Source organism: Pantherophis guttatus, chromosome 13 (genome assembly GCF_059756535.1).
Source record: "Pantherophis guttatus breed Tessera chromosome 13, ASM5975653v1, whole genome shotgun sequence".
Lineage (NCBI taxonomy): Eukaryota > Metazoa > Chordata > Lepidosauria > Squamata > Colubridae > Pantherophis > Pantherophis guttatus.
In genome coordinates this window covers 3,396,348-3,423,884 of record NC_142075.1, presented here as the reverse complement: position 1 = coordinate 3,423,884, position 27,537 = coordinate 3,396,348, and the positions used below count along the sequence as shown (strand labels likewise).

General features: G+C 49.4%; 1 protein-coding gene across 3 annotated transcripts in view; it reads left to right on the top strand.

Annotated features, from left to right (window-relative positions):
* Positions 1-27,537, top strand: part of ADAMTS7 (ADAM metallopeptidase with thrombospondin type 1 motif 7) — a 43,426-nt gene that overhangs the window by 13,192 nt on the left and 2,697 nt on the right. For 2 of the 3 annotated variants that reach the window (XM_087877902.1, XM_087877901.1), the window contains 11 exons: positions 1,112-1,281; positions 1,877-2,010; positions 2,651-2,771; positions 3,257-3,501; positions 10,693-10,834; positions 15,764-15,890; positions 16,263-16,476; positions 16,969-18,594; positions 20,118-20,291; positions 20,791-20,937; positions 21,026-21,185. In XM_087877902.1, the coding sequence (XP_087734028.1) occupies positions 1,112-1,281; positions 1,877-2,010; positions 2,651-2,771; positions 3,257-3,501; positions 10,693-10,834; positions 15,764-15,890; positions 16,263-16,476; positions 16,969-18,594; positions 20,118-20,291; positions 20,791-20,937; positions 21,026-21,185 (3,260 nt within the window). Of the gene's footprint in view, positions 1-1,111; positions 1,282-1,876; positions 2,011-2,650; positions 2,772-3,256; positions 3,502-10,692; positions 10,835-15,763; positions 15,891-16,262; positions 16,477-16,968; positions 18,595-18,998; positions 19,152-20,117; positions 20,292-20,790; positions 20,938-21,025; positions 21,186-27,537 lie in introns of all 3 variants that reach the window. The other variant, XM_087877900.1, reaches the window with a different exon arrangement.

The window sequence follows — 27,537 nt, the reverse complement described above, 5'->3', positions numbered from 1 at the left end:
TTGGAGGCTCACCCTGTGAAGAATGATTAAAGGAACTTGGTCTGTTGAGCCTGAAGAAGAGAATGGACAGGGCAGACAGGAGAGGCGTCTTGCAGCACAGGAGGAGATGTCCCAGGGCAGAGGGATTGGAGAATTCCAAGAAAAGATTGGCCAGCCATTAGTTTGGGATGATGAGAAGAGATTCCTGCCTTGGGCAGAGGGTTGGACATGAGGTCCCTTGCAACTGTATGATTCTTCTTTTCTTTCCAGTGGGCAGAACCCAGAATTGGTGAGGAGGAGTCAAGAGTTTGCAGAGCTCTGCAGAACTTGCAGGCCATTCCTAGTCTCTCTTGCCCTCTCCCTCTCCCCTTCCCACATCCATCATCAGAGCAGTTTCCTCTCTCCTGTCTTCAAGGGGAGGGGCTCCTGTCACTGGCTAGGGAGGCTGGTTCAGTTCCTGCCAGGAAGCCTGTTTGGCTCAGACCCCCCACCCCACCCCCGGGAAGAATTTAGCTTCAGGAGTGCATAACCTGCCCTGCTCCAGAAGGCTTGTCCAGGGTCAAGAAGGTTTGTATCAGCCGCACTGGAGAGACAACCAGGCCAGGGAGTTTCAGGCAGCGGCTGCTGCTGCCCATGTCAGGCCCGTCACCGCCGTGTCTCTAGGTGGGAGAGAGAGAGATCCCTGGAAGTGCAATTGAAACGGTTTCTCTTAATGACTGGTGGATTACAAGAGCAGGTGAACATTTCCTACTGAATGTTGCAGGATAGGACCTTTTTGTAGCATCAGACACAGCCTCTCCTGCCAGCTCTTCTCCCTGCTCTTGGTTTAACACAGCCTTGTGAGCGCAGAGGAGAGTTCCAACCAAAATTATTCTTCATCTTGTGGATGTGATAGGAATCTATTGGCCCCAGAAAATGCCAAGAACCACTACCAGGTGCCCCCCAAAGAGTTGAGGAGGTCAAAGATTGACTTGCAGGGTTATTGCTGGCCTCTGCATAGGACTCTCCCTTCAGTCTCCCATCTGGCCTTCAGCCTTTTCAGGGAATCAGCACCAGCTTGCTTAACTGGGCAGACTGGTGAGGATGGTTTCTTCCTCAAGCAGATGAGTTGCTTTTTCTTTCCAATCCTCAGCCCCAAGTATGGCGGGAAATACTGCCTGGGAGAACGGAAACGCTTCAGGGTCTGCAATGCACAGCCGTGTCCGGCAGACGAGCCCTCTTTTCGACAGATCCAGTGCAGCCGTTTTGACCACTGGCCCTACAAAGGGAAGCTTTACAAGTGGAGCCCAGTCCCCAATACCAGTAAGCCTCTCTCGAGCCTCTGTCCAGAGTGAAATACAGGCCTGTAAATTGGGGTAACCACCGGAAGGGAGCATTTACCAAGTGGTGCCCTATGGGACTTACCTGTTGGCCAGATGGCTCTTATGGCAGGCACAATGTCACACAGCTCCCCTTTCCAGAAGATTAAGTAACATCCCAAGTTCAGCTCTCGCTCCCGAGTGCTCTGTGGCTCCCAGAGCTGGATCAGGAACCCCATTCATCTTCTCAGTGCTCCATAACTGGAGGTTCTCAAGAAAAGATTGGACAGTCATCTGTCTGGGATGGTCCCCTTCCTCGGGCAGGGGGTTGGGCTAGGAGACACCCTAGGCCTCTTCCAGCCCTGTGATTCTATGTGGGCACCAAAATCCATATCTACCACCCAGAGTTGTGCTGGTGCCTGTGGGCACCAGGTGGCCTTGTGAAGGCCACCTGGTACAGTACCCTTGACTGCTTCTGAGTCACTTCTGGGAATCGCGGAGTCTTTTTCTCATTGAGGCTTCTGTACTGCAGCAAGCCATGCTGGCGGGCTTGGGCGAGAGGTCCTGGGCCATCAGGCTCTCTCCTCTGGCCTCCACAGGCAACCCTTGCGAACTGAACTGTCGACCCAACAATGAGTACTTTGCCGAAAAGTTTCGTGATGCTACCATTGATGGGACCCCGTGCTACGAAGAGAACAACAGGCGGGACAGGTGCATTAACGGGATCTGTAAGGTAGGCATGTGGGGGCATTGTCTCCCCCCCCACCCCACTGGCATGTCTAAAATTCCATATCTTGAGGGTGGATGGTGACATGGGCTTCCATGGTGGACTCCAAGGAAAGGCGGTGGTTCTGTTGGCACAACCTGCTTACTTTTGCTTAGCTCAAGAAGGACTGCCCCGGTTACTCCAGTGGCCCACGTTCCGTGATACCCTGAGTCCTCTGGGTTTGGTTTCCATAATGCAGTAGCCCGGAGGTGCAAATAAGGCAGCCTGGGGTTGCTGGATGGGCTGAAATGGAATCCTTTGGGATCCCATTTTGATGACCCTCAGGCAAGACTAAGCATGGAGGGCTTTTGCATTTTGTCTGTGCAGGTAACAAAAAGTCCCTGTTAATCATTAGCAAGGTGAGAGTGAATGTCCTTGGAGAGGACCTTTGGCTTTGGGGGTGCTCCCATGCGTAGATTCACTACTGCATGGGGAGCACGGCTGTTGCTTTCAAGGGCATGAGGAGGGGTGGCGGACATTCCTTCCCGCCTTGGAAAGAGCTGCCGCCAAGGGAGCTCGTGTTTCTCGGGGGCCATCCAGGATGGCAAGCCAGGTCTCTCCCAGAGGTGGCTCAGGAGGGTGCCCATGGCCCTCCCATCTCTTTCAGAACATTGGTTGCGACTATGAAATTGACTCCTACGCTGTGGAGGACCGGTGTGGTGTGTGCCAGGGGGATGGATCAACCTGTCGGACAGTGAAGAAGACCTTTGAGGAGACCGAGGGGCTGGGTGAGTCATTTCGGGAAGGCTGGTGCGGGCGGGAGACGGCTTGTGAATTCTTATCATTCTCTGTTTCTCTGTAAAATTGAGACATTCTAGGTTTCTTAATATTTGAGCTGTGCTGTGACACAAAGGATTTAGAACAAATGAGGATGTGGGGGAGAGACGTTTGAAATGCAGTGATCCCAAAGGATTGGAGCAGGAAGTGGATCTCATAGAAGTGGCGGGGCTTCCCATGAAATGTATGCTTACATGTCTTCCTTTGAAGGATTTCCTGACCTCTTGCAAGTTCTGGTGAAAGCACATCTGCATCTTTTTCCAGGGGTTGTTTGGCCGCCTTGAGAGCAATTTCCCTTTGGACTAGACAGAAGCTCTTGGGAGACATTCAGGAGGCTCCCTGTGTAGCCGCCAGAAAGAGTGGGCTCATTCCACTTGCTGGGAACGAGGACTTTGCGTTGTTGCCTGCTGGTGACAAGCATTCAACATCCCAACAGGTTATGTTGATGTTGGCCTGATCCCGGCTGGAGCACGTGAGATCCAGATCGAGGAGATGGCCGAAGCAGAGAACTTCCTGGCTTTGAGAAGTGAAGACCCCAAGAAATATTTCCTGAATGGTGGCTGGACCATCCAGTGGAATGGTGACTACAAAGTGGCTGGGACCACCTTCACCTACAAGAGAATGGGAAATTGGGAAAACCTGACTTCTCCAGGGCCCACAGAAGAACCGATTTGGATTCAGGTAGGCAAAGGGGGATTTGTGGCTGGGCTCTTGTGCTAAACTCTGTGTTTAGGTCACTTCTTGGGCAAGGCTGTTTGCCCCATAGAGGGGCTGCCAAGTGTTGGAGCCATCGGTTCATTTTGCCCCGGGGACTCTTGGACAACAGCAGTAGCGGCATTGTTGCTTCCCAGCCTTGTATGGAAAGCTTGAAGTCAGCCTGGGGTTTTCCATAGGCAGAGATGGGCTTCGGAGCCAGTGACATTAGATTCCTTCTCAGATTTTATGTTCTGGACTCAAGATCAGAGTCCGGTGGGATGGGGGAACAGACTGTCCTCTCCTGTTTGGATGCCGACCTCTGCTTTTCACCATGCAGTGGCTGTCTTGAGACATTAACTGGGAGCTGGATGGGGGCTGCATTTTTGGTGAAGGAATGAAGTCTAGGTACAGAGAACATGAATGACAGTCACAAATGCCTCAGGAGCAAAGGCTCACTATTTGGGTGGGTGTGAGAGCACAAAACGGAGCCTATTGCAGCCCAGGCACTGGGGAGGGGTTGTGCTGTTCAGGGGTCTGCAGGGTTGAGGGGCAGTTGAAAGCAGACCTGGTCTCTTTGGCTGGACAGCAGGAGCCTTTCCCTGCTCAGGTTGCCTGATTTCCAGGGGTCTGTGAGAGGCAGAAGTGGAGCAGGACTGCCCTCCCCATCATTGGTCCTCTGAGATCGGGAAAGCCAAGCTGCTTCCCAGAAAAATGCAAGTGGGAGTAGTGTTAAAGTGGTCCCGGGTCTGTTTCTGGATGAAACCCTCTAGTCCAGCGGTCAACAACTGGTGGTCCGTGGGAAAATTTTGGTGGTCTGCAGAAAAATTATTTGCATTTTTAATATTGCACTAAATCAGGGATCCTCAAACTATGGAATGAACATTTGTGTTGCAGCAGAGAGTCTCCTCCTTTGGGGTCTTTTTGTGTGGGTCGGAGGGGGGAAGAAATTCTGACTTGGGGTCTGCTTCAGCCTCCTGGTGCGGGGCTTTGGGCGAAGGCTGGAGGGAAGTGCCGCTGGTGGCAAAGAGCCGGAGGGCCTTGTTCCAGTGGGACTGCCTCATGGCCTGGAACTGGCTGACCATCTCAGCCCGCTGAGCCTCCAGGCGCCGGTACCTGGCCTTGCACTCCCGCAGGTCTTCCCTCTGCTTGGAAAGCCTATGCTCGTAGTCCTAGTGAGGTGCTTCTGCTGAGCCTCCTTCTCGGTCAGATCCAACTTGAACTGAGCTGTTTTGCCAACTCTTTCTCGGGGTGGCTGCTTAGCTCCAACTACTGCTTCCCGTTGGGGCCCTAAGGAGCCTGGGCAGGCAAGCAAGGAGAGGCTGGGAGGGGAGGGGTGAGGTGCCCCGCAACGTGAGTGACATTGAGTTGGCCATGCCCACCCAGTCACATGACCACCTAGCCACGCCCACCCAACCGGTCATTAGATAGATCATATTAGTGGTCCGTGGGATTTAAAATTATGAATTTAGTGGGTCCCTGAGGTCCGAAAGGTTGGTGACCACTTCTCTAGTCACCCGGTGCTGCTGCTTTCCCATGTTTTGTAGCTTGCAGAGATGCAGCTGAGCATCTGTATAGTTACTTCCTATCTCACGGCCCTGGGCCGATTTCACACGGCCTTGCGTGGCTGCTTGTGACTACCTATGTATCCCCCGAACACAGCAGTTTTGAGGTGCAAACCCTTAAAGACAAGTGTTTAGGATTCCTCCAAATATTCCTATACCAAAGGGGTTTTTGTAATAATAAAAGAAGTTGTTCTTGGCAGCACAATCTTTGGTGAGCTGAGCCCAGACAGGCCCCTGCCCTCCTACGCTGACCCTCTGTTGCTGCCTTCTCACCGTTCGGTCCTCCTTGGGCAGCGAAACTGGTTGTCACCACAGATCAGACAGGAAACCTTCCATTTTGCAACGTACAGCGCAGGACCCTGTGAGGTTTGTAGGTCTTCTCAGCTCCTGTTCCTGAGCTTGGGCTCTTTGCTGAGGTACACAAGCTACGGGGGTAAAGCCAAACTGGCTCTTCATGCTGAGAGATGAGAAACTGTTCAAGATGGTTTCTTCTGCTTGCTCTAAATCAGGGGTGTCAAACTCAAGGTCTGGGCCCGCATCTGGCCCGCGGGGTGCTTAGATCTGGCCCGCAGGGGCACCCTGGAAATAGTGAATGACCGGCCTGCGGTGCCTCTGCCAGCAAAAACGGGCTCCCGAGCTCCGTTTGCGGCTGTGATGGCCTCCTGCAACCCTCTGCCAGTGAAAACGGAGTTCGGGGCCACCACAGGCACCGACATGAACAATGTTAAGCTGGCCACACCCACCCTTGCCACACCCAACCTCAACCCCCCTCCTCCCCGAGATCAAACACAACCCTGATGCGGCCCTCAATGAAATCAAGTTTGACCCCCCTGCTCTAAATGTTCTTACCCCCTCATGCCGTGTGGAGGGTCTGAGAGGCTTCAGCCCAGTCTGAGCCATCCAGTTCGGCCGTGGGAAGATGAGGACCCCTCCCAGGCTCTGGCAAGCCACAGCTCTGCCTGCAACTAGACCTCAGCTCTTCATTCCTATTCATCTTCTGAAAATAAATGAAAACTGGGCTTTTCCGGGGGGGTGGGGGGTGGGGGGTTGGAGATTGAATGTTGGGCATTATCTTCTGGGAGGTTTAAAAATATACCATAATTTTTGTACTATTATGTCTTCGCTATTGTGAGGCACCAAGAGCTTTTCTATAGTTGTGGTGGTATGTAAATTTGATAAGTAACTAATATTCCTAACATTGATAGGAGAGCTGGAGGTTCCCTCTTGCATAGGCACTGAATCCTGGAATCAGATGGGGAAGCCAGTGGCCAATGTTAACGTGGGGACCATTCTGAGACCCTGATGATGATAAACCTCATTGACCAAATAACCTACCTGAGGGTTGATTTTAAAATCAATCAACGTTCTCCGCTTGGAGAGAAGGAAGGCCTGGACTTAATGAATTGGGGACCTTTTAAATCTCACTGGGAGGAGTCTGCTTGGACAGAGCCTTCCAGCCAAGGAGCCAAGTTCCTCTCCTGGCCCCTGTTCCTCTGCTGAATAGCCACTTGTGAGATGCAGAACAAAGGAAGTGATTTAAGAGATCCTTGGTGCTGGTCAGCTTTCTTCCACCCACTTAGTTAGTCCTGCTGGTGCCCAGGACTCTGAAATGCCTCGGAGAGGAGCCCTAAGGTGGAGCGCCAATCCTCCGAGACTCTCGGCCCGGGCATCAGCAAGAGCTTAACCCTGCTAGAAGACGTCCTTCCCGGCTTCCGCACTGTGTGCGGTGTGGATTTGACTGACTGTGAAAAGCCTTGGAACAAATGAGACTTGCTTCCCCTTTCCTCCCCCTCAGGAAGAGAGTCAGATCTTCCATTCTGATTCTCCTTCTCTTTCTACGTTGATCTTGTGAAAAATATCTCACAGGTCAAAGGATCACGTCCCGCTCAGGAAATTTGAAGGTGCATTAATTCAGGTCATGTCCAGTTTTTCTGGGAAGCCTATTGTACATTTTGTAGAGAGCTGTGGGGATGGCCTTGAGGGACATAATTATACGAACTACAGGAAGCATTTCTTGAGGCCTGGAAAGGAGACCAGGCCTCAAGAAGAGGCTCAACTTAATTCCTTCCTGACTCAATGGGGGTAAATAAGAAAGGGAGGAAAAACACAATCCGGCTTGCAAGACTCTGTTACTAGAGATGGTCTTCTTGTGGAGTCTGTTCAGTGGGGTGGACAAACTTGAAGAGTAGACCCAAATATTCCTTCGGAGCTGGAAAGGAAGTGGCTTCCCATGAATGGGAGCCTTCCTCCTTCTAGCCTTCCCGTTTCCCCCCTCTCTAAAGTCACTGTCGTTCCACACCTGTTTTGTGAGCTGGGCTGGGTAGGTGTGTGGCTCAGTTGCTACACCTCACGGGAGAAATCAATCAGAATAAAGCTGGAAGGGATCTTGGAGGTCTTCTAGTCCAACCCCCTGCTCAAGCAGGAGATATCCTCTACCATTCCAGACAAGTGGTTGTCCAGTCTCTTCTTAAAAGCTTCCAGTGATGAAGCACCCACAACTTCTGGAGGCAAGCTGGTTAATTGTGCTCACTGTTGGGAAGTTTCTCCTTGATTCCAGGTTGCTTCTCCTTGATTACTTTCCATCCGTTGCTTCTGGTCCTGCCTTCAGGTGCTTTGGAAAACACGTTGACCTCCTCTTCTTTGTGGCAGCCCCTCAAATACTGGAGCACTGCTATTGTCACCCCTTCTTTTCTCCAGACTGGCCATCTGTCAGATCGCGGAAAGATCCTTAGGCCAGGGAAAAAAGATGAGGTACAGGCAGGCTCCTCCTTGAGTCACGGGATGTAAGAGCCCTGCCAGATTCTGTCTTTTTTCCTTCAGTATGGATTCTCAGGGACTCCTTCGACCAGCCCCTGGCAGTTTTCTTGACAAGGTTTTTCAGGCATGGTTTGCTATTGCCTCGTTTTTAGGGCTGAGAGAGAGTGACTGGCTCAAGGCCAGCTGGCTGCGCCCAAAGCAGAAGTAGAACTCTCAGGTGCCTGTTTCTAGCCTGATGCCTTAATGTAACCATTACACCACGTAAGCGTGTATGTATGTATCAGAGGTGGGTTTCAGCATGTTCTGACCAGTTCTGGAGAACTGGTAGTAAAAATTCTGACTGGTCCCACCCCCATCTATTCTCTGCCTCCCAAGTCCCAGCTGATTGGGAGGAAATGGGGATTTTGCTGTAACCTTCCCCTGGAGTGGGGAGGGAATGGAGATTTTACAGTATCCTTCCCATGCCACGCCTACCAAGCCATGCCCACCAAGCCACACCATGTCTACAGAACCGGTAGTAAAAAAAATTGAAACCCACCACTGGTATGTATGTATGTATGTAATAAAGCCATAATATATATATATCTATATATCTACAGACTGTATATATTATGTAGTTCTCTCTAGAACAGGGGCGTCAAATTTCATTGAAGGCCACATCAGGGTTGTGTTTGACCTTGGAGGGGGCGTGGCCAGGGGGTGGGGCATGGCCAGCTCAACGTCAGTCCTGTCGGGGGCGCCTGTGGTGGCCTGAGCGGTCCGGCCCATGGGGTGCTTAAATCTGGCCCGTGGGGCTGCCTTGGAGACAGTGAAGGACCGGCCCGTGGTGCCTCTGCCAGTGAAAACGGAGCTTGGGAGGGCCCTCCTGAGCTCCGTTTTCGCTGGCAGAGGGTTGCAGGAGGCCATTGCAGCTGAAAATGGATGCGGCCTTGAGTTTGGCACCCCTGCTCTAGAATGTTAGTTCTGCAGTAGTCCTCAACTTACAATCATTTGTTTAGTGACCAAAGTTGGCAGTAAACCTATGACCAGTTTTTGCACTTACGACCCTTGCAGCAACCTCATGGTCATGTGATCAAAATTCAGACATCTGGCAACTGATTCATATCTATGATGCATGCCTGGGTCATGTGATCCCCTTTTGTGACCTTCTGACGAGCAATAGGGAAGCCGGATTCACTTAATGACTCTGTTGCTAACTTAACAGCTGAAGTGATTCACTTAATAACTGTGACACGAAAGGTTGTAAAATGGGCCAAAACCACAGAAAACCTTTAGGCTCAATTGTGGTTGTAAGTTGAGGACTACCTGTGGTCTCCTTGTAGATCTGTTCCCAAATTCCCGTGGCCATTTTTTTCTTGCAGTGAAAACAAAGGCCACAAAAAGAAGAGCAGGGCTGGGGAGGATTGAGAAGAGAGTGGACAGTCACTTGTCTGAAATGGTATAGGTCAGTGATGGTGAACCTTTCTGGCACCAAGTGCCGAAAAGGGAGCACTTCGCATGAACTGGATAGCAAGTCTTCCGGTTACTGCCACGCATACGCACACACCAATCAGCTGGCTGGCGTGCATGCTCACCCTGGAAAACGGACGACCAGCTCTTCCAGTTTCCGGCACTGCCACACACACAAAGGCCAGCTGATCATCGCGTGCGCATGCATGCCAGAAACTTGGAAGAGGAATGGGCACCGCTGCGCGTGCCAGGCAACATGGCTCCACGTGCCACCTCAGGCACACATGCCATAGGTTCGCCATCATGGGTATAGGATCTCCTGCTCGAGCAGGGGGCTGGACTAGAAGACCTCCAAGCTCCCTTCCAGCTCTATTCTGATTCTGATTCGCACGGTTGGAGGGCGAAGAGGTCGATCTGTTGTAAAACCTCCTGACTTCCACAGACCTTGGGCAGTGAGGGAAGGTGCTTTACAGTTAATCCTCAGTTATCAACCATTCACTCAGTGACCATCCAAAGTTGCAACAGCCCTGAACAAGTAGTACAAATGGCTTGTCCTGGAAGTTGTGGTCATTTCGGTGATTTGGGTGCTTGGCAACTGCCTCGCACTTATGACGGTTGCAGCATCTCACGGCCAGGTGACTGCCGTTTGCATCCTTCCCTGCTGGCCTGCGAAGTCAGTGGGAAGATGACAAATCATTCCTGCTTCTGTTGCTTTTTCTTCATAGCATTTGCCTGCCCACAGCACCTCCCCTGTGCCCACACTGCAGTGCGTGACGGATGGTTGTGCTCACACTGCAACGCCTCCAAACCACAACACCCCTCCCTCACCTGGCTGAACATGCGCAGGGTTGCATCTATGTACCTTCCCACATTCCATGGCCCTCACCTCCCATCTGTACTTGGGCATCCCTTCCCTGTTGCGCTTGTGCCGGATGGGCACGCCGGGCCCCACTCTGTAGCACTCGCCTCTTTGCCGGCCTGCTCACAGGCTGCCCCAAATAGGCTTTTGTCTGGGACTTCCCATGGGCTTCCCCACTGACTCTTTTTTTGGAAGCCAAAAGAAAGTCCCAAATCCTGGTCAAGTGAGGTCCTTGCTTAACAACCTGTGATCCTTGCTTAATGACAGCAGAGGGACTGCCGGATTGCCATTGCCAAGCGGTGCAGTCACGTCACATGGAGCTTTATAACAGCACCACTTACCAATGGAAATTCCAGTCTCCATCATTGTCGTTCAGGCCAGGACTGTCTGTGTAGTGATTTGCCCTCAGTGACAGAATCCCAGGCTCCCCATAAGTGGGTGGTTGCCCCATTTCACCTCGGGAGATGCAAGAGGGGCGTTTTCACAGTCGTGTTTCCCCAACACTCTGGTTGCCTTAGTAGCTCAGCGTGTGTTTCTGCTTCCCCGCAGCTCCTGTTTCAAGAGAAGAACCCGGGTGTCCGCTATCAGTACACCATCCAGCAGGAGTCCAGGAATCAGAGTTCAGTTGCTCCTCCTGAGTTCTTCTGGCACTACGGACCCTGGACAAAATGCACAGCTACCTGTGGGACAGGTGAGGACTTGCCTGCTGGGCAGCAAGCTGCTTTCTCGGCGGCCTTACCAGAAGCAGCAACTGTCCAGCTGCAAATCCAATTGGACTGATTTTTGCATGGGGCAGTCCAGAAAACCGGAGGGGGGGTCGAAGGGTCCCAGGGGAGCCAGCATCCCCCACTGCAAATGCTTTTCTAAAAGAACAGTCAGGGTCAGGATAGGAACGGGAGCTTCTTACATTTTAGGGTCTGCTTTTGAGGCACCAGCCTGGTCAAATCTTATGAGGCAGTGCAGGAAGCTTTAAGTCTAGAAAAACAGAGTGCATGGCAGAGGGGCTCAGAGAACCTGCCCAGGGCAGGCGGCATCTGCTTGCATCCTTTTAGCTCTTGCCGGCCCAGTTGGCTTCTGCTGCTGCCTGATGGGGTGAGCCCCGTCTGACGTGCGGTTCTTCTTCTCATTTCTTCTGCTGATGGGGGGAGGAAGGGTGGCGATGAAGGCAGCTGCGATGATGAGGAAATGTTTGGCAACATGAGGGTGATTGCCTGCCAGGCGCCATCGGTTCATGATTGGGTCCAGCCGTTCCTTGGGCTTTTATTGCATTGTGTGCCTTCATTGTCTGCCAGGGGAGATCATGGGGCAAACTGAGAAAGGAAGGAAGGTTTCTGCTCTGCATTCAAACAGGAGAGAAATGCACATGCTCGTTCTTGGCACCCCTTGGCTGTTGTGTATATGCTCATAGGAAACTTGAGCCTCAGTTCAGTTGGTTGGGGTCCAGAAATGGGGGCTTGGTGTAGAGCACACATTGCTTCTTCATTCCTTGGAGCCTGCCAATCCATCGCCCTGTTTCAATGTTGCGTAGGAGGCTGTGACAGTAAGAGGCAAACAGCTTGTGTTGGCAAACAACTCTGGCTTTCTGATTCAGAAGCTCCTGTCTGCAAGGTCAGGCCGCTGTGGCCTTCAGAGGGCCAGAAGGTGGATGGGAGAAGCAGGCCGTGGAGTTAGCTGACCTCAAACAGCTGGTCAGAAGGCTTTGTGCAGATGCTTCCTTGGGAAAAAGCTGCTTGCTCCGAGTGGGATCTGACCAGTGACTGATAGAGAAAGAGGCCTTGGACTGGTGGTAGAGTTCAATTGAGGTGTTGGCAGGGTGTGTATCTGCTGTGAAAAAAAGCAACATGTTGGGGCTAATAAGAAACGGTACTGAAGACGAGTGTCATAATGCCCTGATACAAATTGATGGTGCGACTCCATCTGGAACACTGTGCAGTTTTGGTCACACAACTCAAAAAGAATATAGTGGAGCTAAAGAAGGTTCAGAGGAGGGCAAATAAGGTGATCCAGGGGCTGGAAAGGTTTAAGAAAAGCTGTCTAATCTAGAAAAAAGGCAGCTGAAAGGGGAAATGATTAAAGTCTATATAATTATGCATAACATAGATAGATAGGCAAGGAGAAGCTGCTTTCCCCTTCCCAAAATACTGGAACCAATCAAATTGAATCCTGAAAGAATCAGGACAAAGGTTTTTTTTTTTTACACAACTTTTAAATTCAACATTGGAATTCACTACCTGTGGTGCTGCCCACCTGGTCAGCAGGCTTTACAAAAGGGTTGGATCCAAGTCCTGCAAGTCCTGGTGGGATGGGGGCGGGGGGGTCAGTGCTTTTAGCCTTGAGGGGACAGTGACTGCCTCTGGCAGCTATCTGGTGGCAGATTGTGGCTTTTTTGGCAATTGGCTGACCACAGGGAGACCAGACTGTGGGGCCAAGTGGCACTGAAAGTTCCTATACCTGCAGCTGAGAAATGCTGAGACAAGCTTCTCACGTCTATTGGAAAGCTTCATCCACAGCAGAGGTCTCCAACCTTGCCAACTTTAAGCCTGGCGGACTTCAGCTCCCAGAATTCCCCAGCCAGCTTTGCTAGGAATTCTGGGAGTTGAAGTCCACCAGGCTTAGAGTTGGCAAGGTTGGAGACCCCTGATCCAGAGTTCCATGGGCCCCATAAGCCAGAACTGCAACCAACAAAGGTTTGGGGAAAGACCTGAAACCCGGGTACCTTCTGGGACTTGGCAGCTAGTTCTGCTTGCCAGATGTGGGTTTCTCTCTTTCGTTTTTAGGGGGATGCTTTTTATCCAAAGACCCCTTTTGCTTACAGTGGTCATTCTTCATTGCTTCTCAGTGGTGCCGTGAAGATGTCATTGCTGTCCTTTGAAATGACTCCTCTCAAAGGTGCTTATTTGAAAGGCAGCTGGACTTTCTTGGTGTGTCCTTGAAGACATTTTGCTTTTCATTCAAGAAGCTTCTTGGATGAGAAGCAAAACGTCTTCAAGGAAAAACCAAGGACGTCCAGTTGCCTTTCGAAAAAGCACCTGTGGGACAACCATGACCTGGATGACTGAGAATCTCCACAGCATTTTGCGATGGCTTGTAGGACCACTAACTTCTGATGATTTGAGAAGGTTGCTCTCCAGCAGCATGGAACTGGAATTGACCTGTGGCCCTACTGGAGTTCTCATGGGCTGTTAGAGGCCTGTTCTTTGAAGCATGTCGTTTAGCTGGGCCACGTGGCTCATCTGAACCCACCACTCAGTCAGGCACTCTGCCAAAGTGCCAGCTCTCCTGGGCTCATCCTGTGGATGGTGTCTTTTGGAGGGAAGCTGAATAAGTGATTCACTCCCAGCGGTGCCACCTTGTTCCTCCATGGCGTTACTCACTGACGTCCTCCAGGATCGGAGAAGGGGGGGAGGCCCTGGGCTCTCTACCGTGTCCCATAAAGCTGAGTTCTGGGCTCAGGTGCAGAGCGCACGCTGAGTGTCACCAGACATGCAAAGCCTTTAAAGGGGGTGGAAACGTTCTATCCATGGACACAGTGAAGACCCTGTGTCTCCCCCCTTCCCCATTGAGGGGCAGCTTTTGGCCCCTGAGGTAGAGCTAGCAGAGGCTGCAGCGATTCATATGAAGTCTTGGTCCTCAAAGCCGGCAATGGTGCCACAATGGCTGAGAGAAATGACTCAAAGCATTTGTAGCTTCTCAGGACTAGCAATAGTTGTTTACACCTTCTAGAAAGGAAATTGATGCATATTTTTGATCCAGGCCGATGGAGGTTAATGAACACTTACCTACAGCTTCTTCATTAGCTGAGCTGAAAGGAGATGTTTGCCAGCCAAGCAGATTTTTTTAAAATTTCCTGCCCAGCAGTAAGAGCTTCCAAAAATACATCAGAATTTGGCTACTTGCCTCCCTACTGGGGATTCTCCAGCATCATGACCCCCCAGAAACATTTCCTGTTCATTGGGCCAACGTGTGTTCTCCCTCTCTAGGGAAGTGTGTGTGTTTTGGCTGCCTTGCGAAGCATTTGTGGAAGGAAAGGCATTTGTCAGATGCATTTGTCCAGAATTAGATGGCAGTGGGCAGCAGAGCTGGTGCTCCAGGATAAATCTTCCCAGTCAGTGAAGCAGCAGCAGCTCAGCAAGCTGTGCTCAGCGACAGCAACCAGGGCAGTCTCCTGCTTGGCACTGTGGGTTACGGGCAACTGGTCAAAGGTTAGAGTCACATTGCAAAATTATAGGAACCTTGAGATGTCAGGAAGAAGGACAGAGGCCTGGCAGGGCTTGGCCAGGGTCTGGATTGGGAATGGGCTTCTTCAGCACAGCCCTGCTTGTTGGTGGCCAGCAGCTGATTCCTCTGGAGCAGGGATGGAGTCAGGGGTATTCGTTGCTTAGATCTGACCCGCGGGCTGCCCTGGAAATGAGCGTGCAAGAAGGGACAGGAAAGGAGAAAGGGAAAGAGGAAAGACAAGGAAAAAGAAGAGAGGAAGAGAGCAAGGAAGTAAAAATAAGGAAAGAGGGGAAGGAAGAAGAAAGGAGAATGAAGAGGGAAGAAAAAAGAAGGGAAGGGAAGGAAGGAAAGAAGATTATAATGAGTGAGGGAAGGCCTGAGGGAAGTCCTGCCTTAGCACTTGGCCACCACAGGTGCCCCCCGACACAAGTGATGTCGAGCTGGCCACGCCCCTCTGACCACGCCTCCGCCCCCCAAGGTCAAACACAACCCTGATGTGGCCCTCAATGAAATCAAGTTTGACATACCTGCTCTGGAGAAGTGCACTTCAGAAATCTAAGGTTCACTACTGGCCTTGGGGCCTGAACTGACATTTATTCACAGATTTGTTCCTTGTGTGTTTTGTGGAAGACTTAAGTCCAACTTGAATGTAATGAATTTATTTTGTAGTAAATCTGTTTATAAGCTGGACTGAAAGACCCAGTTTGGTTAGTGGTGATGATGCTGGACCACAGGTGTTCCAAAGATATCTCCCCTGCCTTTGTCTCATCTCAAAAATCTAATGATCGTATTTCCTAACTCCTAATGAGAGTCATTTATAAATATGTGGACCAGCAGGGGGATTAAAGGAGAACCTTGTGTTACTTTAATTAACAGTTCCCTCCGTCTGACCAAGGGACCCTGGCCTGCTCTCACTGGAGAGTTTTTCAACCAGCTCTTGGTCATTGATGGCCACTTAGTGATGCCATCTTCTCTCTTGACATCTCATTATATATCTCATTGCATCGGGATGGAGTCTGGGCAACTGAATGGAGCTGAGTGTTTACTGACCGGATGCCCTTCCTGTCACCAATACGGAGTTTACATCAGATATTTTCTCATTGTGCCCAGAGAGAGAAATATCTGCCGCTACCTAGGATCGAACTCACAGCAGAGAGATTCCAAGTTGTGACTGAACACAAGGTTCGGGTTCAACTTGAAATGAAAATTAAGTTGCAAGTTTAAGTTGCATGGGGGAACTCAAATTTCTCTCCGTGAGTTTTGCTCACAGGTGAGAACCACAGCATAACACAAAAGGATTTTGTTCTATCCCCAGATAATGTATCCTTGCCCCTTGGCATGTGCCCAAATGAAGTGCCTCCCTCTCTCCTTCTATCTAAGCACTTTCTCCTCCCACCCTCAGGGGTCCAGAGACAGATGGTGCGTTGCCTTGAGAAAGCCGCTGGGTTTGTGGAGGAGAAGTACTGCGATGCTCTTAGCCGGCCTGATGACAAGCAAAGGAATTGCAACAAGGAACCATGTCCAGCCAGGTCAGCTCTTGGGCTTACCTAAAACTATTCAACGGTAGGATGCTCCACCATTGAAAATAAATGTCTGGGAGAAGAATGCTGCTCTGCCAATTCTGCAAACTTGGGGCTCAGTCAAAACCTGAGGCTGGGCCTCTATGGCACCACTTCACTGTGGCTCCAGAGGCCATCTTCATGAAGAAGCCCGCCATAGTCTCCCAAAGAAGACTAGTGTCCCAGACAGCAAAAGACCATGCCACCACCTAGACTTCTGATGATAAGTTCAGGCACAAGTTCAGTCTAAAGTGGAACAGCCCAGGATGTAGCAAGAGGTCCTGTATGGGTCCAGACTGGATGTTGTGGTGACCTAACTTTTCATTCTGTGTGTTTCCACAGGTGGTGGGCTGGTGAGTGGCAGGCATGTTCAGCCACTTGTGGTGACTCTGGACTAATGAAGAGGACTGTCCTCTGTATTCAAAGTGTGGCCCTGGATGAGCAGCAGGCTCTACTACCCGACAAGTGCCAACATCTCACCAAGCCAGAGACCACAGCCGCTTGCAACCGCGAAGTCCTCTGCTTGGCACTGTGGGTCACGGGCAACTGGTCAAAGGTGAGAGTCACATTGCAAAATTATAGGAACCTTGAGAAGTCAGGAAGAAGGACAGGCCTGGCAGGAATTCATAGCTCTTTGGGGGTAGTTTACAGAATCCTTCACTCTTTTCTATGTTTTTTTGTCCTTGAGCCTCCCCTTCCAAGGCAGGCTGTGATTTCTGCTTGGGCAAAATGTTGATCATCTCTGGTTTTGAACTGTGGGACCAGCCAAAGTTCTGCAAATCTCCCTGTTTTCCCTCAGCAAAGCAGTGTGCTTTCTTCTAGAGAGCAAATCTGTTTTAATTCTTTATCTTTAGCTAGACATTTCTTTAAGTTGTCCCTTGACCCACAATCAAATTTGATCTTCTGTAGACCGAAGTTAATTCTGAAACCCAAAACTGAAAGTTGAGGGTGGAGTCTAGCTTGTTTTTTTCTAGCCTTTCCTGCTTGTGGCAAGGGCCTTCATCTAGTAGCCATTCACTTTTGGAATTCCTCTGGTTTGCCTTTCTAGTGCTCAGTAACCTGTGGGAAAGGGACTCAAAGGCGCCCCGTTTTCTGCCCCACCGACACCAGAGCCAAGTGTGATCCAGCAGAAAGACCAGCCTCCGAGGTCAACTGTTGGGCCTCAGCCTGCTGGAATAGGATGGAGAACAGTGTTCCCGACTGGTCTGGAAGTGGCTCTTCAAGCCAGGAACTATTTAATGAAATTGATTTCATCCCCCATTATCATGCCCCCAAATTTAGCCCTTCAGCTCCCAAATCTGAAAATGTTATTACAGAGGAAGTTCTCCTCCCCAACAACCATAAGAAGGGAAATGTGTTTGTGGATGACTTTTATTATGATTATAATTTTATCAATTTTCATGAGGATTTGGCTTATGAGCTGGATGAGGAAAAGAACAGTAAAAGGGAAGACTTGAAGCCCAACTTTGGGGTCCAGATTTTTCACAAGATGGAGGCGGATCCCCAAGAAACGCTTCCTGATCTTCCTCCCACCACAGACCTGGAAGTCAACTTGGCTAATCAAGGCTCCGCATCTCCGACTGTTGGGCAGGAATATGAGAAGGAGCATGACAATGTTCAGGACAGTAGCACAACTGGCACTTTGCAGGATCCCTTCATTACCACCGTTGTCACCAGCTCTTCTGCTTCAGTTCATTGGGAAAGCTTCCAGCCATCACTTTCAGAAGATCATCCTTCCACTTCAACAGTGAAGTCTCCTCCTTTGGGGAGCAACAACCACGTATTTGGTGGTGCTACTCAAGAACCTCATTTTACAAATACTTTTTTGAAAGATAGCACCGCAAAACCTGTTTCCTCCATCAGCTCTCCTTCCTTGGATGTACTTACTCCAACAATGTCTTCTGTCGAAGACAGCTATCACAGCACAGAAAATCCTGGCAAAAGGATGCAGGACCCCAAGATTCCAGAACTCAGTGATAGCAGTGATCATGGTTTATGGAAAATGGTGGAAGAAACCAGCAGAAAGCAGAGCAATAGAGACAGAGCCATTGTCAATGACGAAGGTAATATGGATACTGCTTATACAGTGAAAGAAAATCCAATAAATACATTTGCCACAATAACTGCAAGAATAACTGGGGCACCCCATCACCTTGCCGATCATCTCTCTGCTTCTGTTTCTGTTCTGGATGCAGAGATGAGTAGCACCTCAGGACGTGACCTTCTCAAGAAGGCCCCCTCACTCACAACTGAGCTTCCATCAGGGACATCTTCCTCCACTTCTGCATACCAGTTGTCTGGCTCCAGCAGAAAGACACAAATGCTTCGCCATCCAGACACTCTGACACCACAGATAGCAACCGAATCAAACTCTTTGGATCGGATCTCATCTTTTCCCAACTTTTCTCCCTCTGCATTGCTTCCTTCAAAGCAATCTAATAAGATTGAGACAGATTTGGAGACCAAGCCTATACCTTCCACTGAGGACCGGGAATTCTCCAGGGACAGAAGTGAAAGTCCACCTCCCCTTGTGCCAACTGCCAGCAGTGAAGGAGGTGCTGGGCCTGAGGTCAAATTTCAGGAACCGGAAGAGAAGATGGTGTCTTCTGTAGCTTCTCCTGCTGCTGTAATAGCTGCTCTCAATGCTAGCTGGGAAGCTGGAAACTGGAGTGAGGTAAGTTCTCAGAAAAGCCAAGGTTATTATCACGGTGGGCAGATCTCTGGGCAGTCATTTTGCTTCTCCCCTTTTCTCCCTTCTGGCCTTAGCCAACATTCTTTTTACGATATGGGTCATTTTGTGGATCAAAAAAGACAGAAAGTTAGAAGACAGAAAAGGTTGGGCTGCAGAAATATAGTATCCTGTCTTGACTGTGGGGCTTGGCTTTGAAACCTGCCCGGAAAATCTCCTCTCTCCTGGCCAGCTGTGAATCACAGGAGGCCAGGGGAAAAGGAGGTGGGAATGGGGTCCAGAGGGGCTGCAGCTGGTGTTTTAGCGCTTTCCAGAGAGGCCAGAAGGAGAGGCAGCATGACTTCCTTTTGGAAAAGGGAAGAGGCTGACGGGATTCCTGTTGTTTCTAGTGCTCTACAACCTGTGGCCTCGGGGCAGTTTGGAGGGTTGTGTACTGCAGCACTGGAAATGAGAACGACTGTGACTTGGCTAGAAAGCCAGCTCCTGCCCGGCGCTGTTATCTGAGGCCGTGTTCCAAGTGGCACGTTGGAAAATGGAGTAAGGTAGACAGACCTAATCCCAATTATAAAGACTGCTGTGGGGACAGACTTTTGATGAATGGTGCATGTGAGGCTGTATCCCCTTGTCCTGTGGATTTTTCCTTTTGCCCTAGACTCTCTGCCACGGCGACCTCTACGTTGATGTGGGTTTTAGCTTAACTCTGCCTCCCTTCTAATCTTACACGCAAGGGGTAGATTTCATGAAGAGGAGTTACCCAAAACCAGGAGTCCTCCTGGCCCTTTGATGTCCCTTCCTGCTCCTGCCCACTCCCAGCACACAGGCTCTTTGGAGTCAGCATTGCCAGCAAATCATGCAAACAAGGAGCAGAGGAGATGTTTTCACAGATGTTTTCTTTTGTTTCCATGGACTTAGGCAAAGGAGTTACTTGATAAAGGCAGTCTTCCAGGAGAGAAACATATTAGTTCCAATTCTGAGGGGAAATGGTAAATCTTGTTTGTATCCAGAATAAGAATCTAACTAGCCAACTGTGAGGAACTTTGACAGGAGCCGGAAATTCTGGTTAGGGACCAGATGCTTAAATATTTGAAGTGAGAATCAGCTTAAAGGATTGGAAGATCTCTCAAGCAGGAACCAGTATAGATGGTTTTCGGTTATTTCCAAAGGCAGGCCTAAAAACAGCAAGTAGCAATGGCAAAACAGCAGCTTCCAGCCAGCTTTTTGGGGAACTTTTTCCATAAAGTCGGTCTGTGGGGGAGCCGGTGGTCTCCAGAGGAAGGGGATTCTTTTGAGTAGCCATTTGCAGGGCTGCTCTTCTTCCACCCTGTATAGTAAATCCAGCACTGAGCAGAGTTTCGACCGGATGGCCTTTATCAGTATCCCAGAGGATCAGTGGGTTTCTGGCATTAAGGCAGACCAAAATGGTCCCTGGTTCTTGGTGGCAGGTTTCTACTTTGTGCCACATATCAGAAGATGTGGCTCATTTTTTGCTCTTTCTGGTTTGTCACCAGTGCTCCAGGACCTGTGGAGGAGGTGTGAAAGTTCGGGGCATCCACTGCATCGACACACGGGGCCAGCGACCTCTGCGACCCTTTCACTGCCAGACTGCCTCCTACAAGCCTCCAGCGCAGTTGCCGTGCCACACCAAGCCGTGCCTGAGCTGGTACACCTCCACCTGGAGAGAGGTGAGCCAAATGTCATTAGAAGTGGAGGAAGACTCTGAATGCAACCTGAACCCTTATTCACTAGTCCTGTTCCCCCAACATCCACAGCCGATGTAAGAGCCTTCTTGGACAGGGTGGGATGCTCTTCGGGAGGGTGGGGGGAGCGAGGTCGGCATTCCAGAGCTTTGACTCACTATTGTCCTGCTGGGCAATGATTCCCTCTGAAGGAAAGTCTACTGCATTTTCCCGCTTCTTTCCCATATAAACCTTGGAGCCCAGCACGTCCAAGAAGGAGATTCAGGGGCCGCAGAAGAAGTGGCTCTTGCAGTACCAGAATATCTTCAACTGAAGTTGAAGCCAGCCATGCGTGACTTGCCTACTCCTGGGGGAAGGGGGAGGCGGGCGTTCTGGCTGCGTGTTGAGGCCTGGGGCTCCAGTAATGGCTTAGCAGGAAGGGAGCCCCAAGATGCCAGGCCATCCTAGCTGCTTCTGAGTCAAATGCCTCTTTCCGCCCTTCCAGTGCTCTGAGCTGTGTGGAGGAGGTGAGCAAGAGCGCCTGGTGACGTGTCCCGGAATGGGGAGGTGTGACCCAGCCCTCCGGCCAAACAGTACAAGACCGTGCAACACCCAGCCCTGCACCAAGTGGAGAGTGGGATCTTGGGGGCAGGTAAGCCCTCTGCTGTGACATGGCCCTCGGCCTCCCTGTGCCCTCAGAGCAGGGCAAGCGGGGGCTCAGAGAGCTCTGTTCCCTGCAGTGCACGGCCACGTGTGGCGAGGGCATCCAGAGGAGGCAAGTGAAGTGCCTGAACACAAAAACTGGACAGGCAGAAGAAGACAGTAGCTTGTGTGAGCACGAACCCTGGCCAGAGAACACCCAGAGATGCAGCTCCCAGGATTGTCCTGCCGGCGAAGCAAGTAAGTGGGTGCCTAGGGTGGCGTGCTCATGGCTGAATTACCTGGTGCCCCTTATTAGGGCAGTGCTTGGCGTTCGGCTATTTGGACCATTATCCGCTGGCTGTGCGTGTGAGGTGCCTTGGGAATAAGGAGGGTGCCAGTGTTGGCTGTGTGTGCAGTTGTTCCAAATGCAGGTGACTGGTAGTTTCTTTTTATGGCAGCTGGGCAGCTTCTGGATTGGCATCAGTGAAACGTGCTGGCAAAGGTTTGGCTGCATCGTGGCTGTCTGCTTGGGCAGATTTTGAGAGAAGACCTCCTTAAGCCACATGGCAAATGACTTGATAGTTGAGGACTACCTCTGGCCTCTGGGATGCTTACCTGGTTTGTCTGCAGAACACCGGCGGGCTCATTCACCCACAGCTGGACTCTATGGCAGGGGTGTCAAACTCGATTTCATTGAGGGCCACATCAGGGTTGTGTTTAACCTCAGGGGGCCAGGGTGGGCGTGGCCAGCTTGACATCACTTGTGTCAGGGGCGCCTTTGGTGGCCCCAGTGCCCTGCCAGAGAAAACGGGCTCCTGAGCTCCATTTTCAGCTGGGATGGCCTCCTGCAACCCTCTACCAGCAAAAATGGAGCCCTGGGGTCTGGTTTTGCTGGCAGAGGGCTGCAGGCCGTCACAGCCAAAAATGGAGATTGGGAGCCCGTTTTCGCTGGCAGAGGCACCGCGGGCCGATCCTCCACTCTTTCCAGGGCGGACGCACAGGCTGGATCTAACCATCCCACAGGCCGGATCTGGCCCCTGGGCCTTGAGTTTGACACCCCTGTGACCTCTGGCCTATGCGAGCCCCTGGATCTGAGACAAATGTCCAAGCAGGGACATGTCCCAGGTTGACCCTGATTCCCATTTCTGCTGACTGTCAGGCTTTTCTATTCTCACAGAGAAGGATTCTGGTAACCCAGCCTCTTCTCCTTCCTGGGCCTCAGAGGGTCTTGCTGGTTCAGAAAGGAAACCCGAGACAGGCCTCTTCCTCCGGCTGCATTCCAAGGTTTTATCTCCACCAGGAATGCTGTAAACAGTGGCCCCATCAGAGTGTTTGGCAGGCAGAGCGGAGAGGAGGGCGAGGCCTTCTGCTTCTGGAGATGGAGGGGAAGAGGCTGAGCATTCAGCTGTGGACCTGGTTGCTTTTGCTGGTCCTTGGTTGAAAAGTTTTTTTAAATTAATTAATTAATTAATTAATTAATTTTTAATTAATTTTTAATTTTTAATTTGATTTATATGCCGCCCTTCTCCGGAGACTCAGGGCGGCTTACAATGCGCTAAGCAATAGCCTTCATTCTTTCGTGGCATTTTTCTCCACCTACTGAGTTTTTCCCAAGGATCTGGGACAGGCAGATGAATATTGATGTTCAATGGTGTTAAAAAATATCATCGCAGGACATAAAATGTTCCAAGTAAAGCTGCCTTTTGCAATTGATTAATGGTGAATTTGTCAAGGCTAATATTATTCAAGTGATGCTCCTGTTGTTTTGGGATTATACCTGAAGTGCCTTTGCTTTCTTTTGCAACAGTCATTCTATTGTATTTGCAGGTCTTTGTATTTTGTTATCTTCTCCAGTTTTTTTCTCTTCTCTTCTGCTGTCTCCAGGTACTGCCATGTCCACTATCCAAGCTTTTTTGTCTTTCTTATTGACAATTGTTAAGTCTGGGATGTTAGGCGGCAGGTGCCTGTCCGTCTGAATTTCAAAGTCCTAGAGCACTTTAGCTTCTTAATTTTGTATTATTTTCTCTATTTTGTGGACCCACCAGTAATTGCTTGCAGGCAAATGGTATTTCTTGCAGATCTTCCAATGCACCATTGTTGCTACTTTGTCATGCTGTTGTTAGTAGTCAGTCTGGGCGATCTTGAGAAGCTAATTAGATGTTCCACTATTTCTTCAGCTTCTTTGAAGAAGAAACTGTCTTTGCATTTGCTGTCTGTTGCTGTCTTCTCAATTATGGCTTTGTATGCCTTTGTTCTTAAAGCTTGGTCTTGGGCAGCCAGGATTAGTCTCTCTGTCTCTTTCTTCAACTTTCCTGCTCTTAGCCATTGCCATTGTCATTATCTGCTTTGCCTGCTATTTTTTTAAAAAATGTACTGGCTATGTGATGCTTTATTTTCCCATACCTCTTTTCTGTTCCTCATTTGGTCTTTCTTGTAGGCCGGTTTGCTCTCTCCAGCACTCAGTAGGCCTTCCCAATATACTAGCTTCAGTGCATCTTCTTCACTGTCCTTCAGATATTCTTCCAATGCTCTTTTTCTTCTTTAACCACCTGATATACTTGCCACATTCCACGCCCACTTATTTTCCTTGGTAAATAGAGTCTATCAATATTGCTGAGTGCATGAAGGACATAATTGTCATGAATCTGGTCTTCCTATCCAGGGCTTTTAATTCTGCTTGAGTTTAGTCCGCTATTCCAGTTGTGTATCTAATGACTGGCATTGCCCTGGTATAATTTGGTATAACCTCCACTGAGTTTGCACTTTAAGATCTTCTTCACTCTCTTGATGTAGTCATTCCTAGCCTTTTTCTTGATTTCAGTGTGCTTGGTGTTGTCTGATGGACTGTATTAGCCACCACACTAGTTAGTAATTTGAAAGTTGTTGGTAAGCAGGTAATTGGCCTGCAGTGGCCTGGTGCTGCCCATTTTTCTGGAGCTTTCATTATCAAGTAGGCTTTTTCAGATGTTAGCCACTCTTCCCTTCACCTCCTTACAGTATGGGTTTTTTAAAAATAGTTTTATTAATGTTCTGCTATTACATTTAATTAGTGCTTAATAAACATCATGTTGTCTTGAGTTATTTTGTTTGCTTAACAATACAAATTATATTCCTAATCTTTACCCCTTTTTTCCAGCCATTGATAAAATAAATTCCATGTTTGATAGTATTCTGTATCTTCTTTCTGTTTAATCTTCAATGTAAGTCTGTCCATTTCTGCACAGTCCAATATCTTCTTAATTATCTCTTCATTTAGTGGTATTTCTTCATTTTTCAAATGCTGTGCAAATATAATCCTCGCTGCTGTTAATACATGCAATATTAAATATACACTTTATTTATCAAATTTTTCTGGTACTATACCTAATGAAAAAAGTTCAGGTTTAAAATCTACATGTTCTCTGACATCTTTTCTAGCCACATATGTATTTTTGCCCAATTTTTTTTTGCTTTAGCACAAGTTCACCACAGATGACAGTATGTGCCAGATTTTTGGTTACATTTCCAACATTTATTAGACATATTTTTGAACATTTTGGCTAACCTAACAGGTGGTAAATACCATCTATAAAACATTGTATATAAGTTTTCTTTATAAGAAGTTGCCATTGTTAATTTATAATTTCTTTCCCATATATTTTGCTATTTTTCTAATTCTATATTATATCCAAAGTTTTTTGCCCACAGTATCATTGTTTCTTTTACTTGTTCATCTTCCATTTTCAAATTCATTAGAAAGTTATATAGTTTCTTAATCAGTTTTTCATTGGAGTTCAACGATATCTTTATCATATCTAGATTGTATTTGCAGTTGAGGCCACCATGATAAGTCAATACCCTGGTCTTTGAGTTCTTGTTTTTTATTATTATTATTATTTATTAAATTTATATACCGCCCTACTCCCGAAGGATTCAGGGCGGTGAACAGCCAAGAGATAAAATACACATAGTACAAACGTTAAAAAACCATTTAAAAATACATTAAATATTTCGGCCCATGAACAAATTTAAAACACCCCAATTTAAAAAACAAATTTAAAACAATTTAAAAGGGAGGTTAGGCCAGACCAGCCTGCTGGAATAAGAATGTTTTGAGGGCACGGCGGAAAGTGCGCAAATCCGGGATCCTCCGTATCTCCAGGGGGAACTTGTTCCAGATGGCAGGTGCCCCCACAGAGAAGGCTCTCCCCCTGGGGGCCGCCAGTTGACATTGTTTGGCCAACGGTACCCTGAGAAGACCCTCTCTATGAGAGCGTACTGGTCGGTGAGAGGCTACTGGTGGCAGAAGGCGGTCTCGTAGGTACCCCGGTCCTAAGCCATGGAGCGCTCTAAAGGTAGTAACCAAAACCTTAAAGCGCACCCGGAAGACCACCGGGACCCAGTGCAGCTCGCGCAGGAGGGGAGCCACATGGGAGTGCCACATCGTTCCCGTAACCACCCGTGCGGCCGCATTCTGGACCAGCTGGAGCCTCCGGGTGCTCCTCAAGGGGAGCCCCATGTAGAGAGCATTGCAGTAGTCCAGGCGGGAAGTGACGAGGGCATGAGTGACCATACCTAACGAGTCCAGATCCAGAAAGGGACGTGTTCTGTCCCCGTCTCACACACGAACACAAACAGACAGGTGGGGGTTAAATAAACTGGCAGACAACCAAATTCTTTCGATAAGAGGCTTGGCAGCAACCCAGTAGCTGCTTGCCAAGAACTTTACTCATAAACAAGATACACACAGTTCAAGAATTGTCAAGTCCAGTCCGTAATTAAATCCAAGGCAGATAATGTTGTTTCCAAAGATGCAATGTGACTCGATAGTAGTCAGTTTTGTCCGTCACAGAGTCTGAATAGCCACCTCACCCCCTTTTATACCCTGTGGGATGTGGTCCAGTGACTCAGCTTAATCTCTGCGTGTGCTTATCTCTGCGACACTGCCGAGGATCCAGCCAAGACTCATCTCCCTCATTACTGTCCACCTGTGGCTGCGTGGACGTGCTTGGCCCTGGGCCTATCTCTTGACCTTTGGCAGACACCGAAGGCATTGCCAGAGAGGAGGGTCCTAGAGAGGAAGGCCTTGCCAACTCCTCTCCTTCACTCTCGGAGTCCTCTCCTGCCGATGACACAGGCTCAGGTAATGGAGCCACAACAGGACGCAACTGGCGGATCAGGCGAACCTGATAGAAAGTCCTCCCGGCCACAGCCGTCAAATGCTCTTCTAAAGACAGCCGTGAGTCCAGGAGGACACCCAAGTTGCGAGCCCTCTCCGTGGGGGCCAATGACTCACCCCCAATAGTCAGTGATGGCACCAATTGACTATATTGGGATGTCGGAAACCACAGCCACTCGGTCTTGGATGGGTTGAGCCGGTTTCTCCCCATCCAGATCCATATGGCTTCCAGGCACCGGGACATCACTTCAAGGGCATCATTGGGGTGATCTGGGGTAGAGATGTACAGCTGAGTGTCATCAGCGTACTGATGGTACTTCAGCCCGAAACCACGGATGATCTCACCCAGCGGCTTCACATAAATGTTGAACAGAAGGGGCGAGAGGACCGACCCCTGTGCACCCCACATACAAGGGGCCTCGGAGTTGACCTCTGCCCCCCTGTCAACACAGACTGCGACACAACACGATGCCAACACGATGCCCCCCATCCCTAACTCTTTTTGTTTAGATTTTAATTTCCCTTCAGTATTCAACCAAAAACTGTGCAGTGAATTTGTTGCTTTTTTTAAAAAATATTTTGAGAAGTTATGCCAGAAATCCTGTGAATCTGAGGGACCAGAGTAAGGCTAAACAAAGATGGAGGGATTAAAGTTTATTTGTATTAGCCATTGGACATTATAGACATTCAACCAAAACAGCTAACAAATGGCTCTCCATTTCTGAGTTTCCAGCTTCCAGTTCATGTGTTTCTGCTGAATTCAGGCTTGTTTAAATCTTAAAAAAAAAAAAGAGGACACAACCACTTCCCTGTTTTAAGCTGACAGAGAGGCCACTTTTGTGTTTTGGTTTGGTGCTGGTAACTAGTGCTTACACAACAAACATTTACTTGAATAGCACAGAAAAAGTATAGAAAAAGACAACATCCGGATGGGGGTTTTGTGAAATGCAAGGCAACATTCAGCCTTTGACAGAGCTGGCCCACCAAAGCTTAAGGGCCTAACCTTTGCTTTCGGGAGGGGGGGTTTTCTAATCTCCATGGATTAGAAAACAACAGACATTTTAGATGCCACTTTTCAATGAGAAAAATAAACTTTCCAGCTCCTGGCTAATGCTCAAAGCACCATTGGGTCTCATTTCCTGCAGCAAAGATCCTTTTTGTGACAGGGATGGGGGTGTATTGTGGCCCTCCTCCAAGGGGAATATTTGCCTCCTGCTTGGATAGGCCTGCTTGATTGCAGCCTTTCAGGCTTCTGCACTCTAAAGAGGTGTGGAGTGATGAAAAGATGCTTCGTCGCCCATGGAAGTCCCCCACAGCAGGGGTCTCCAACCTTGGCAACTTTAAGACTTGTGGACTTCAACTCCCAGAGTTCCTCAGCCAGCAAAGCTGGAACTCTGGGAGTTGAAGTCCACAAGTCTTAAAGTTGCCAAGGTTGGAGACCCCTGCCCCACA